Raw genomic sequence first — 14,791 nt, 5'->3', positions numbered from 1 at the left:
CATCGCTGCAACTCCCTCTCACTGCATCATTAGCACTTTTGCTGGATCCTTCCATTTATATGTCCCTCCCTATATCCATCCATCCCCCTGCCCATACCGCCATCTCTCTCTCGTCATCTATCTATCTATCTATCTATCTATCTATCTATCTATCTATCTATCTATCTATCTATCTATCTATCTATCTATCTGTCTGTCTATCTATCTATCTGTCTGTCTATCTATCTATCTGTCTGTCTGTCTGTCTATCTTATCTATCTTATCTATCTATCTATCTATCTATCTATCTATCTATCTATCTATCTATCTATCTATCTATCTATCTATCTATCTATCTAATCTATCTATCTATCCCTCCATTATTCTATCCATCAATCCATCGCTGCAACTCCCTCTCACTGCATCCTTAGCACTTTTGCTGGATCCTTCCATGTATCTGTCCCTCCCTATATCCATCCATCCATCCCCCCTGCCCATACCGCCATCTATCTATCTATCTATCTATCTATCTATCTATCTATCTATCTATCTATCTATCTATCTGTCTGTCTGTCTGTCTGTCTGTCTGTCTGTCTATCTATCTATCTATCTATCTATCTATCTATCTATCTATCTATCTATCTATCCCTCCCTTATTCTATCCATCCATCCTTATGTCTTTCTCTCACTGCACCCTTGCCTCTCTCACTCCATCCTTCCATCAGTCTATCCCTCCCTCCCTATATCAATTCACCCATCCCTCCATCCATGCCTCTCTCCACATCCATCCATCCATCCATGCCTCCCTCTCTCCATCCATCCATCCATGCCTCCCTCTCTCCATTCATCCATCCCTCCATCCATGCCTCTCTCTATCCATCCATCCATGCCTCCCTCTCTCCATTCATCCATCCCTCCATCCATGCCTCTCTCCACATCCATCCATCCATGCCTCCCTCTCTCCATCCATCCATCCATGCCTCCCTATCTCCATTCATCCATCCATGCCTCCCTCTCTCCATCCATCCATCCATGCCTCCCTCTCTCCATCCATCCATGGCTCCCTCTCTCCATCCATCCATCCATCCATGCCTCCCTCTCTCTCTCCATCCATCCATCCATCCATGCCTCCCTCTCTCCATCCATCCATGGCTCCCTCTCTCCATCCATCCATCCATGCCTCCCTCTCTCCATCCATCCATCCATGCCTCCCTCTCTCCATTCATCCATCCATGCCTCCCTCTCTCCATCCATCCATCCATGCCTCCCTCTCTCCATCCATCCATGGCTCCCTCTCTCCATCCATCCATGCCTCCCTCTCTCTCTCCATCCATCCATCCATCCATGCCTCCCTCTCTCCATCCATCCATGGCTCCCTCTCTCCATCCATCCATCCATGCCTCCCTCTCTCCATCCATCCATCCATCCATGCCTCCCTCTCTCCATTCATCCATCCATGCCTCCCTCTCTCCATCCATGGCTCCCTCTCTCCATCCATCCATGCCTCCCTCTCTCTCTCCATCCATCCATGCCTCCCTCTCTCTCTCCATCCATCCATCCATCCATGCCTCCCTCTCTCCATCCATCCATGGCTCCCTCTCTCCATCCATCCATCCATGCCTCCCTCTCTCCATCCATCCATCCATGCCTCCCTCTCTCCATTCATCCATCCATGCCTCCCTCTCTCCATCCATGGCTCCCTCTCTCCACATCCATCCATCCAAATGTACATTTATATCCAAAGCCATCTTTTTTTTGGACAGTGTCAGTTATCAGGAATGCATTTAATTGATCTCTGAGTTTCTTTAATCCGTCTATTGCTGTCTAATTGTCTCTGGAAATTGTTGGAAATCTTCATCTGTATGAATCCCCCCCCCCCCCCCCCGGCCCCCGTATCCTCTGGTTATTACATTCTCTGTATATAGTCACTGACTGGTAAAAGCTTCTCAGGGATCCTCTTATGGTCATTCGTTGAGCAATTCACTTATGCGCACTCAGGATGATTAGCGTTATGGAAGGTATTGGACTCTCCGCCTTGGTACCAATCACCCTGATCGGTCTGGAGAGTCCTCCAATACTCCCCCCCTCAGCAGACCTGTCATTAAATCAAGGCTTTCGCTGGGTCAGTAAATAATGCCGATCAATCTGCTCACTCAGCTTCGTCTGCTTATTGATTATCGTTACAGCTAAACGGTTAATGGCGCTCAGAATTATTTACGGCGCAGCATTTTCTTCCCTCTCCATAAATTAGGCTCCGCCTGGCATGTGAAAAAGGTGGAATATTTTTTCTTGATACGTTTTTTTTTTTTATATGAAAGATAAGAAGTGGTATCGGTGACCGGGGGGGGGGGGGGCGCGGCATTTGTCATCCTCTGCGGATTTCATTTCCTCTTTCAAAATGAGAAATAAGAAGGAAATATGAGAGCGGCCGCGGGATCACATCAGCGGAATACGTCCTGCCGTTCCACCTTCGGAAAAGCGGCTGACGAGGGGGGGATGGGGGATTTAAAGGGGACACATTCGTGGAGATTTATTTTCTCTATCGTTTCACGTTCCGTTTCATATATTTTCATTTATAAATATGTTCTTTAGTTCAATTCTTTATTTTATCATTGCTTTCTTTATTCTTTTGTCTGTGAAGGTTCTCCTTCATTCATGGCGCAGCTATAGGAGTTGGTAGAGTTGATCCTAGATATAGCTATATATATATATATACACAGTATATACACACACACAAAAAAAATATTTTTAGCTTGGGATCAACAAGATAAAGGAAGTGATCACTGTCAGTTTATTTTCTGCTTTCTGGGCCAGATTCTCGTAGATCTGCGGCGGCGTAACGTATCGCATTTACGTAACGCCGCCGCAAGTTTTACGGGCAATTGCTTGATTCACAAAGCACTTGCCTGTAAAGTTGCGGCGGCGTAGCCTAAATCCCCCGGCGCAAGCCCGCCTAATTCAAATGATCCGGGTAGGGGGCATGGATCATTTAAATTAGGCCCGTTCCCACGCCGAACGTACTGCGCATGCGCCGTCCCTAAATTTTCCCGACGTGCATTGCGCTAAATGACGTCTCACGGACGTCATTGGTTTCGACGTGAACGTTAATGGTGTCCAGCCCCATTCACGGACGACTTACGCAAACGACATAAAATTTTCAAATTTCGACGCGGGAACGACGGCCATATTTAACATTGAGTACGCCACCTAGGGGGAGCTTTATCTTTGCGCCGCGTATCTCTTACGGAAACGGCGTAAATTTACTGCGACGGGCAAGTACTATAAAAATGCATTGAATTACTATAAAAATGCCACTGGCAGTGAAGGGGTTAACACTAGGGGGCGGGGAAGGGGTTAAGTATGTTCCCTGGGTGTGTTCTAACTGTAGGGGGGGGTGGCCTCACTAGGGGAAATGACTGATCGCTGTTCGTACATTGTATGAACAGAAGATCAGCATTTCCCCCCCTGACAGGACCGGGAGCTGTGTGTTTACACACACAGCTCCCGGTCCCCGCTCTGTAACGTGCGATCGCGTGTGCCCGGCGGCGATCGCGCCCGCCGGGCACGTGCACGGGAGTCGGGGGCGTTGTTTTTCCTGACGAGATTCCTGGCAAGATTTTCTTGCCGGCCGAGTGTACACACGTACGATTCAAAAGAACCGCCGTTCTTTTGAATGGCACGAACACGGTGATGTCATCGACTTAAAGCCTCGTACACACTCTCGGTTTTACTCGGCAAGAAAGCTCTGCCAGCAGTTTTCTTGCTGTTTCTAACCGAGAAAACCGTGCGTGTGTACGAGGCTTAAGGAAAGGGATGTTTGGCACTCGGGATAACATTCAAAAAATGGTATTCCTTTATTGAACAGACATGTACAATGCTGTAAAATCAGCCTACGTGTTTCGGACATTAGTCCTTAGTCATGGCTAAAGACAAACGTCTGAAACGCGTAGGCTGTTTGTAAAGCATTGTACATGTCTGTTCAATAACGGAATACCATTCTTTTTGGATGTCATCCTGGGTGCCAGCCATCCCTTTTCTTTTCTCTGGTACGTTGGAGGTCTGGGCAGCTTCAAGGTCTGAGTACCGGGAGGAGCTGTTATGAGAAGGTTGTGGCGCCTACACACCTGTTTTCCTGTGCATAAGTGTACCCCCCCGTGGAGGGTCGTTCTTACCTGAATTATAAGGCAGACAGTCCCATGGCTGTCTATTGGGATGCAGCAGCTGCACAGACTCATCGGCAGCTCCCAATGTGACATCCATGCGGGTGCATGTGGGTAAACATGGCCCTGAATGGGGGTATTATGCTTATGTACACCTTGTCTGAACAAGGCATTATAGACCTGGGAGCAGATCCACAAAGATCTGCCCCGGCGCATCATATCTGAGATACGCTACGCCGCCGTACCATACCTGGCTTTGGTTCGAATCCATAAAGATTTTGCGCCGTAAGTTACGGCGGCGTAGTGTATCTCAAGCGGCGTAACGGCGAGTAGGGGGCGTGTTTCATTTAAATGAAGCGCGTCCCCGCGCTGAACGAACTGCGCATGCTCCGTTCCTAAATTTCCCGCCGTGCATTGCGCTAAATGACGTCGCAAGGACGTCATTGTTTTGACGTGGACGTAAATTACGTCCATCCCGATTCTCGGACGACTTGCGCAAACGTAAAAAAAAAAATTCAAATTAAACGCGGGAACGACGGCCATACTTAACATAGCAGGTTTAACTATACGTCACGAAATAGCAGCTTTAACTATACGCCGGAAAAAGCCGACTAGAGACGACGTAAAAAAAATGCGACGGCCGCTCGTAGACCGTCGGAAATAGCTAATTTGCATACTCTACGCGGAAAACGACGTGAACGCCAACCAGCGGATGCCGAAGAATTGCATCTTAGATCCGAAGGCGTACGAAGACGTACGCCTGTCGGATCTAACCCAGATGCCGTCGTATCTTGTTTTGAGGATTCAAAACAAACATACGACGTGGGAAATTTTAAAGTACGCCGGCGTATCAGTAGATACGCCAGCGTACTCTCTTTGTGAATCTGGGCCCTGGTGCCCAACCTGTAGCCAAAGGGCCACTTGTGGCATTTTGAAGTGTGGTCCCTGGGCCCCAGCAGATAGTACAGGAAGCATTCATTTGTAAAGGGCCCCTGTAAAGTCCAGTGGTCTCATGCAACATGCCCCTAGTCTCTGAAGGTCTCCTATAGCATGACTTCAGTCTCCAACCACTCTAGTAGAACATTATCTGACCATTTCCTCCAGTAAGTCTTCAGTCAGTGACAGTTTTCTGTAGCATTACATGTAATAAATATTATATACGGCCCTTTGGAGACATTATGGGATGCATTTGAGACTCCCTTTTCCTTGAAAGTTGACAACCGTTGCGTTGTAGGCTTTTGCATCAAGACGTAGCAGCAGACATTGGGGACATCAGGCGTACAGATGACATGTCCTTTATTCTTGGCTTGCTCCTTTTTCTGCTCCACCATATGATAGCTAGTTTTTCCTCCAAAACCACTTCTCCTTCCGCGTGCTGCCCGCAGAGCTTCTGATTAGAGATTGCAGAATTACACGGACTAAAATAAGAGCTGGAAATGGTGGTTTCAGGGATGCAGAGGCGGAACGCCGGCTGGAAAGTTCTCCACCGTGCTGAGTGGAGCCAGAGTCCCCCCTCCACAGGGGAATTCCCTCGGAGAATCATAAGTAAATGGAATATTACTGGGCCATGCGGTCTAATGCGAAGTACTCCGCAGAACATCTGTCCCCTTTCTGTGCTGCAATGTGTAAGGGATGGGCTTTGTGTGTTGCACCTTAAGTAGTTATTTTATTATATTATAAGCATTATATTATGCATAGAAAGAACAAAGTCAAGCTAATGGAGCCACATCACATTGTGTGCATCTATGATGGTGTCCAGTGGTGGGTCATTCTTGGGGGTGTAGTGCTCTATGTATAGAGTGTAATAGAATTGTATTATGATGGTGTCCAGTGGTCGGCCATGTTGAAGGGTGTAGTGTTCTATGTATAGAGTGTAATAGAATTGTATGATGATCATATCCAGTGGTGGATCATGTTGGGGGTGTAGTGTTCTTTGTATAGCATGTAATAGGATTGTATTAAGGTCATATCCAGTGGTGGGTCATGTTGGAGGTGTAGTGTTCTTTGTATAGAGTGCAATAGAATTGTATGATGATCATGTCCTGTGGTGGGTCATGTTGGGGGTTTAGTGCTCTATGTATAGAGTGTAATAGGATTGTATGATGATCATGTCCAGTGGTCGGCCATGTTGGAGGTGTAGTGTTCTATGTATAGAGTGCAATAGCATTGTATGATGATCATGTCCAGTGGTGGGTCATGTTGGGGGTGTAGTGTTCTTTGTATAGAGTGCAATAGAATTGTATGATGATCATGTCCTGTGGTGGGTCATGTTGGAGGTGTAGTATTCTATGTATAGCATGTAATGGGATTGTATTAAGGTCATATCCAGTGGTGGGTCATGTTGGGGGTGTAGTGCTCTATGTATAGAGTGTAATAGAATTGTATTATGATGGTGTCCAGTGGTCGGCCATGTTGAAGGGTGTAGTGTTCTATGTATAGAGTGTAATAGAATTGTGTGATGATCATGTCCATTGGTGGGTCATGTTGGGGGTGTAGTGTTCTATGTATAGAGTGCAATAGAATTGTATGATGATCATGTCCATTGGTGGGTCATGATGGGGGGTGTAGTGTTCTTTGTATAGAGTGTAATAGAATTGTGTGATGATCATGTCCATTGGTGGGTCATGTTGGGAGGTGTAGTGTTCTATGTATAGAGTGCAATAGAATTGTATGATGATCATGTCCATTGGTGGGTCATGTTGGGGGTGTAGTGTTCTATGTATAGAGTGCAATAGAATTATATGATGATCATGTCCATTGGTGGGTCATGATGGGGGGTGTAGTGTTCTATGTATAGAGGGTAATAGAATTGTATGATGATCATGTCCTGTGGTCGGCCATGTTAGAGGTATAGTGTTCTATGTATAGAGTGTAATAGGATTGTATTAAGGTCATATTCAGTGGTGGGTCATGTTGGGAGGTGTAGTGTTATATGTATAGCATGTAATAAGATTGTATTAAGGTCATATCCAGTGGTGGGTCATGTTGGGGGTGTAGTGTTCTATGTATAGAGTGTATTAGAATTGTATGATGATCATGTCCAGTGGTGGGTGAGTGAGAAACTTATATAGCGCAACACATGCGAACTGAATCGCCTCTGGGCGCTTGGTATCCATTCCCTGGGCCCTCAGAAGAGATGGGTCTTGATCTTTCTCCTGAAGGCCAGGTGGTTCACCTCCAATCGAATGCTGGTTGGTAGAGCGTTCCATAGTCTGGGTCTTTGGACCGCAAATCTTCGTTCTCCTGGGTCATGTTGGGGGTGTAGTGTTCTATGTATAGAGTGTATTAGAATTGTATGATGATCATATCCAGTGGTGGGTCATGTTGGAGGTGTAGTGTTCTATGTATAGAGTGTATTAGAATTGTATGATGATCATGTCCAGTGGTGGGTGAGTGAGAAACTTATATAGCGCAACACATGCGAACTGAATCGCCTCTGGGCGCTTGGTATCCATTCCCTGGGCCCTCAGAAGAGATGGGTCTTGATCTTTCTCCTGAAGGCCAGGTGGTTCACCTCCAATCGAATGCTGGTTGGTAGAGCGTTCCATAGTCTGGGTCTTTGGACCGCAAATCTTCGTTCTCCTGGGTCATGTTGGGGGTGTAGTGTTCTATGTATAGAGTGTATTAGAATTGTATGATGATCATATCCAGTGGTGGGTCATGTTGGAGGTGTAGTGTTCTATGTATAGAGTGCAATAGAATTGTATTATGATCATGTCCAGTAGTCGGCCATGTTGGAGGATGTATTATGATCATGTATTCATGATCTAGTATTTCAAGACTGATATTCATGTTTTACGTTCATCTATCTAGTCAATTTGCAGAATGTTTTATTTCCGCAAACATTTTAGAATATATTTTGTTCCTGTTCAGTATATATTTGAAATGAGGTCAGGAGGAGACTTGTTGCAGAACTGTGATTTTATCCCATGAGCAGGGCCAATTGGGGGGTAATTAGCTCAGGCAATGAGGACATCAGGAGGAGTTGTAGGCGTTGGACACCCTGAGGGACCATCAGGGTCAGTTGTCCAACGTGCTGACAGCAGCCAGAGAGAGGTTCAGATGATGGGTGGGAACCATGAACCACCAATCATTGGAGTTATTTAATTAAACAGTGTAGACAGCTATGAGGATGTACACAGTGATGTAACTCGTACATTCCAATCCACAATTTTTATTAGTAACTAGCAGTTACTTTGCACATTGCTGTTTGTATAGCTACTCATATCTCCTTGGTTTTTAAATTGGAAGTTAATTCAGTGGTGGTGGTGAGCCTTTGCCATAGTATGGCACATATATAGGCCCAGATTCACAAAGCACTTACGCCGACGTATAACAAGTTATGCCGACGTAAGTGCAAATGTGCGCCGTCGTATCTGTGCGCCAGACCCACAAACAGACATGCGCCTAAAACCAGGCTACACCCCGCCGGTGTAGGGTGGGCACACATTTAGGCTGGGTGCATGGTGCCGCTCCCATTGATTAGCCATTCAAACATGCAAATGAGGGAAATACGGCGATTCACGAACGTGCGTGTGCCCAGCGCATACTACGCTAGATGCGCGTAAGTTGTACGTCCGGCATAAAGTTATTCCCCATAAAGGAGGTTCAACCTGGCAACAGACATGCAGAGGTCTGCACCAGGGAGCACAAGCCGGCGTATTGTGCATTGGACGTGTGCCTGGCTGGGCGTACGTTATGTTCACGGCGTACGCACTGATCCGGCGTAGCTTAGGCAGTTGTGCTGGCGTGGTTGTGAGGCTTGCGTTCACGTCACGGCGCATGCGCAGTTCGTGATACGTACCTGTCTGGCGCTCGGTCCATCATTTGCATTAGTTCACGCCCACTTCCACCTACGCCGACGTGCGCCTTCGAAACCCACGCCACGCTGGCGCAGCGTTGGGAGCACTGGCTTGCTGAATGCAATGCTTGCCTCTCTGCGCTGCGTTGGCGTAGCGTACAGTGTTTGCTCTACGGCGGCATAATGTGCGCCTTACTCTCTGTGAATCTGGGCCTCACTTTCCCCAGCGATGATGGGTCCAAGAAGATCCTGTCACTGCTGCGTCCCCCACCAACACCATCTTCAATGACGATAGTTCCAGATCCCATGGTGATCCCCTTTGGCCATAGGTTGGCCTATGATGATAAAACTACTACATACACACTGGAGCTAAATTGTCTTTGGCATCTAGCTCCATTCTTGGCATGCCAAGGAGAGAGCCAGGATCAGACACATGTGCGCCGGTGGAGCGTACCGAGAAAACCAAAAGTCCCCATGACCTGCAATCCGGGACACGTGCGCACCCTGGTTCCTGAAGTTATTTTGACGAAACGTGTAGACCAGAATTAAGGTGGTGTTGTCACGTGATGCCCTGCACATGCACAAACAAGTCTGGAGTTCATGGTCCGGCGAGCGGAGAGATAATAAATAGACGTGGTATGAATGATATGCTGGCCTTTGTTTCTACACTTATCCAATGCTTTGTATTCACAGTGCTGTGATCATTCTCCAAATGTCAGCATATTTTTATTATTAGATTGCTTCTTTGCATTCTTTCTAGTTTGGCCAACAACGGTCATTTGTGGAATCAGAGGGGTAGATTCAGATAGATTACGCGGATCTAAAGATCCGCGTAATCTATCTGATTTACGATCCGCCGGCGCAAGTTTTTGAGGCAAGTGCTGTATTCAGAAAGCACTTACCTCAAAACTTGCGGCGGCGTATCGTAAATCCCCCAGCAGAATTAAAATTCCGCGGCTAGGGGGCGTCTACAATTTAAATCAGGCGCGTCCCCGTGCCGATCCAACAGCGCATGCGCCGTCCGCGATTTTTCCCAGCGTGCATTGCTCCAAATGACGTCGCTAGGACATCATTGGTTTCGGCGTGAGCGTAACTTGCGTCCGACCGTATTCTGAATCGACGTACGCAAACAACGTAAAAATTCAAAACTCGGCGCGGGAACGACGGCCATACTTAACATAGGATACCCCTCACATAGCAGGGGTAACTATATGCTGGAAAAAAACGAACGCAAGCGACGTAAAAAAAAAGCGACGGGCGGGCGTTCATTTCTGAATCGGCGGAACTCCTCATTTGCATATTCATAGCGTACAAAAAACGAAACGCCACCTAGCGGCCAGCGGGAGATTGCAGACTAAGATCCGACGGTGTAAGTCACTTACACCTGTCGGATCTTAGGGAGATCTATGCGTAACTGATTCTATGAATCAGCCGCATAGATCCGACCGTCGCAACTCAGAGATACGACCGTGTATCAGGAGATACGCCGTCGTATCTCTATCTGAATCTGGCCCAGAGAGATTATAAGGGTTACGTCCGTGGTCTAAACATCTGCCATTTGGAGTATAACATGTGCAGTAGTTTGACGTGCGTCCTTTTTGGTGGGTGTGCCTTTCTGAAGGTAGGGGGTGGAGTTTCACAGAGGACACTTCTATCAGAGAGAATTATTCACGGGGGTGTGATGGATAGGTGAAGAAGTTGATGGATCTTCATTTCGCAGCAGCATTGCATAAACTCCATTGAGGTGTTTTTGGGACTTCCAGAACAGGCAGGAGGAAGTCGATGTCCAGGGGGTTCAGCTACAACCACCGCACCCCGTCAGTAATCTGGGGGACAGTGCAATTTGTCAAAGTTTTGCACCTACCTGTCACCTTACAAAGGAGGATGTACTTGTAGGTCAGGGCTGTCAAACTCAATTTTATTGTGTTCCACATCAGCAGTATGGTGGATTTAAAGGGTTGGTTGTACAGAGTGCAGGGTTCCGGAGTGCGCTATGTACAGAGTGCAGGGTTCTGGAGTGCGCTATGTACAGAGTGCAGGGTTCCGGGGTGCGCTACGTACAGAGTGCATGGTTCAGGAATCCGTTACGTACAGAGGGCCAGATTCTTGTAGATCCTGGGGTGGCGTCTCGTAAGCCATTTACACTACGCCGCCACAACTTACAGGAGCAACTGCCGTATTCCCCAAACACTTGCTCCGTAATTTGCGGCGGCGTAGTGTAATTGGCCCGGCGTATCCCCGCGTAATTCAAAGGGGGCGGCTTGTATTTAAATTAAGCGCGCCCCCGTGCCGATCGAACTGCGCATGCGCCGGGCTTAAAATGGCCCAGTGCGCATGCTCCAGGTCTCGACGGAAAACGTCAATGACGCAGACGTGAGCGTCATTGACGTAAAGTCGTATTCGCGGACGACTTAGGGAAACGACGTAACCGACGGAAAAAAGCCGACGCGGACCCGACGCCATACTTAACATGGCATACGGCGGACTGGCGTAAGGTTACCCCTCATATAGCAGGGGTAAACTTACGCTTACGGAAACGACGTAAGCGACGGCTACGCGACGCAAATTCATTCGGGAATCGGCGTATCAGGCTCATTTGCATAAACAAATGAGACCTGAACGTAAACGCCACCTAGCGGTCGGCGTTGTATTGCATTTAGGATCCGACGGTGTAAGTGATTTACACCAGTCGGATCCTAGCCTAATTCCGGCGTATCTTGTTTTGTGAATACAAAACAATGATACGCCGGCGGGAAATTCGAATTATGCCGGTGTATCAGTAGATACACCGGCGTAACTCTTCTGAGAATCTGGGCCAGAGTGCATAGTGCCCTATGAACAGAGTGCAAAGTGTCAGTGTGCGCTATGTACAGAGTGCAGAGTTTAGGGATGCGCTATGTACAGAATGCAGAGTTTAGGGGTGCGCTATGTACAGAGTGCAGAGTTTAGGGGGCACGCTATGTGCAGAGTGTAAAATTTAGGGGTGCGCTATGTACAGAGTGCAGAGTTTAGGCAAACTGTGTTTACAAGTGACAACGGGGAACAATGGGTGAGAGCCGGGGGTGGTGGAGTTATGTGGTCCTTGCAAAACCGAATGCAAGGGCCACATGACAAACCCTGGTGGGCCGGATAAAGCCAGCGGACCTTGCGTTTTTGACATGTGTTGGTAGGCAGTTGGTGAGTGATGGGCCGTGGCAATACAGACAACGTAAATGAAGCAACTTCTCCATGCCTGGTGCAGTCCTTATCATCGAAGGGATGGAACCTTCCAAGTACATCAAAGGCCCTTTCCTAAGGCCCATTGGACCTTAATCTTCTTCATGCTTATGTGTTTTTTTTTTTCCTTTACCTTGCATATTTGGAGATCCGATGTCTTGCATATACAATTCTATTTAAACCCTTCCTGCAGTAAAAGCCACACATGTTACGCCGCAGGCAAATTGCACAGATGTGACCGGGCCATAAACAGCAGTTCCTGGAAAAGTGAGAACAGTCAGGGATTCGGTGATGTCATCCAACAAACGCTTGATGCAAAAGCTAAAAACGTTTTGTACCTTAAGTTGTGTCATGAAAACGGAAAGATTTTATTTGGGCCCCTTCCAGGTGTAATGCAAAAAATAAATAAATAAATACAAAAATTAAAAAAATAAAATAAAACGGGAGGGGTGACAGCCGGGCCTGGAAGGGGCCCTGGGGACCATCAGGCCACTTACAGGTGTAATGCAAAAAAAAAGCGGGAGGGGGGCCAGCTGGGCCCCTGGGAACCATTGGGCCCCTTACAGGTGTAATGCAAAAAAAAAGCGGGAGGGGGGCCAGCTGGGCCCCTGGGAACCATTGGGCCCCTTACAGCTGAAATGCAAAAAATAAATAAATACAAAAATTAAAAAAAAAAAAAACGGGAGGGGGGCCAGCCGGGCCCCTGGGAACCATTGGGCCCCTTACAGGTGTAATGCAAAAAAAAAAAAACGGGAGGGGGGCCAGCCGGGCCCCTGGGAACCATTGGGCCCCTTACAGGTGTAATGCAAAAAATAAATAAATACAAAAAAAAAAAAACGGGAGGGGGGCCAGCCGGGCCTGTAAGGGGCCCTGGGGACCATCAGGCCACTTACAGGTGTAATGCAAACAAAAAAGAAACGGGAGGGGGGCCAGCAGGGCCCCTGGGAACCATTGGCCCCCTTACAGGTGTAATGCAAAAAATAAATAAATACAAAAAAAAAAAAAAAACGGGAGGGGGGTCAGCCGGGCCTGTAAGGGGCCCTGGGGACCATTGGGCCCCTTTCAGGTGTAATGCAAAAAATAAATAAATACAAAAATTAAATAAAACGGGAGGGGGGCCAGCCGGGCCTGTAAGGGGCCCTGGGGACCATCAGGCCGCTTACAGGTGTAATGCAAAAAAAAACGGAAGGGGGGCCAGCCGGGCCCCTGGGAACCATTGGGCCCCTTACAGGTGTAATGCAAAAAATAAATAAGTACAAAAATGTAAAAAAAAACGGGAGGGGGGCCAGCCGGGCCTGTAAGGGGCCCTGGGGACCATCAGGCCACTTACAGGTGTAATGCAAAAAAAAAAACGGGAGGGGGGCCAGCTGGGCCCCTGGGAACCATTGGGCCCCTTACAGGTGTAATGCAAAAAATAAATAAATACAAAAATGTAAAAAAAAAAAATGGGAGGGGGGCCAGTCGGGCCTGTAAGGGGCCATAGGGACCATCAAGCCACTTACAGGTGTAATGCAACAAAAAAAACAGGAGGGGGCCAGCTGGGCCCTTGGGAACCATTGGGCCCCTTACAGGTGTAATGCCTGTACCCCCCTGATGGCGGCCCTGGTCCCCAGCGTGTTGATGAATTGGAACCAGGGAAGGTAAAATGCAATCAGTTTGGGTTTGTGACTGTTGGAGATTTTGCAGGATTTGGCATCGGGGAAGGATCCTGGAGCCGATCTCCGCCAGGCGCCTCTGACATTGAAAACGCTTGGCGTTCGGTATAATTAGATGACCTATTTCTCGGGGGCTTCGTTTTTATTTTTTCATACATATCAGTTTTGTGCCAGCTCTTAGATGAATGTTGTGACTTTGGGCCGAGCCGCGATGTAACGTCCCCTGTCCCCCCCTCCCCGCCGTGTCTTTGCAGAAATCCGCAGTCAGCTGGTGGAGCAGTTCAAGTGCCTGGAGCAGCAGTCGGAGTCGCGGTTGGCTCTCCTCCAGGACCTGCAGGAGTTCTTCCGCAGGAAAGCCGAGATCGAGCTGGAATACTCCCGGAGCCTGGACAAGCTGGCCGAGAGGTTCTCCTCCAAAATCCGCACCACCCGGGAGCAGCACCACTTCAAGTAAGAAAGCGCCGGCCTTCTGGGGCCCGCCTGAGGTGTGCAGCATCACTACACCACATTTTATACTTTTTTAGGGCACCAGAATTACAACACACTTAGTATGCGGTGCAATGCGGCAGTTACTGCAGTGCCGATGCCCCGATCCTGGAGCAATTGCACTGTTCAGTTTTTTTTTTTTAAACAAACTTTATTAAAATGTCACACAGGGAGATTTAATTAACTAGTTACGGACTGCCCGCCGCAGTTGTATTGCAGCAGGCTGGCTCCCCAACTCAAATCACAGCCATTGTACGTCGGGCGCGTACACGGCGGTGCAATGCGGCAGTTACTGCAGTGCCGATGCCCCGATCCTGGAGCATTGCACTGTTCAGTTTTTTTTTTTTAAACAAACTTTATTAAAATGTCACACAGGGAGATTTAATTAACTAGTTACGGACTGCCCGCCGCAGTTGTACTGCAGCAGGCTGGCTCCCCAGCGCAAATCACAGCCATTGTACGTCGGGCGCGTACACGGCGGTGCAATGCGGCAG

The 14,791-nt window shown here is 48.0% G+C and overlaps 1 protein-coding gene across 3 annotated transcripts in view; it reads left to right on the top strand.

The window, feature by feature from the left end:
* The window catches only part of SRGAP3 (SLIT-ROBO Rho GTPase activating protein 3), a 151,588-nt gene that overhangs the window by 66,121 nt on the left and 70,676 nt on the right, over positions 1–14,791 (top strand). For all 3 annotated transcript variants that reach the window (XR_005750532.1, XM_040358840.1, XM_040358839.1), the window contains exon 2: positions 14,066–14,261. Coding sequence is in view for 2 of the 3 variants with exons in the window: in XM_040358840.1 (XP_040214774.1) it covers positions 14,066–14,261 (196 nt within the window). In the remaining variant the exon portion in view is untranslated. The remainder of the gene's footprint in view (positions 1–14,065; positions 14,262–14,791) is intronic.

This window comes from Rana temporaria, chromosome 7 (assembly GCF_905171775.1).
Source record: "Rana temporaria chromosome 7, aRanTem1.1, whole genome shotgun sequence".
Lineage (NCBI taxonomy): Eukaryota > Metazoa > Chordata > Amphibia > Anura > Ranidae > Rana > Rana temporaria.
Note: the sequence above shows the minus strand (reverse complement) of the source record. Positions and strands in the feature narration are given on the sequence as shown.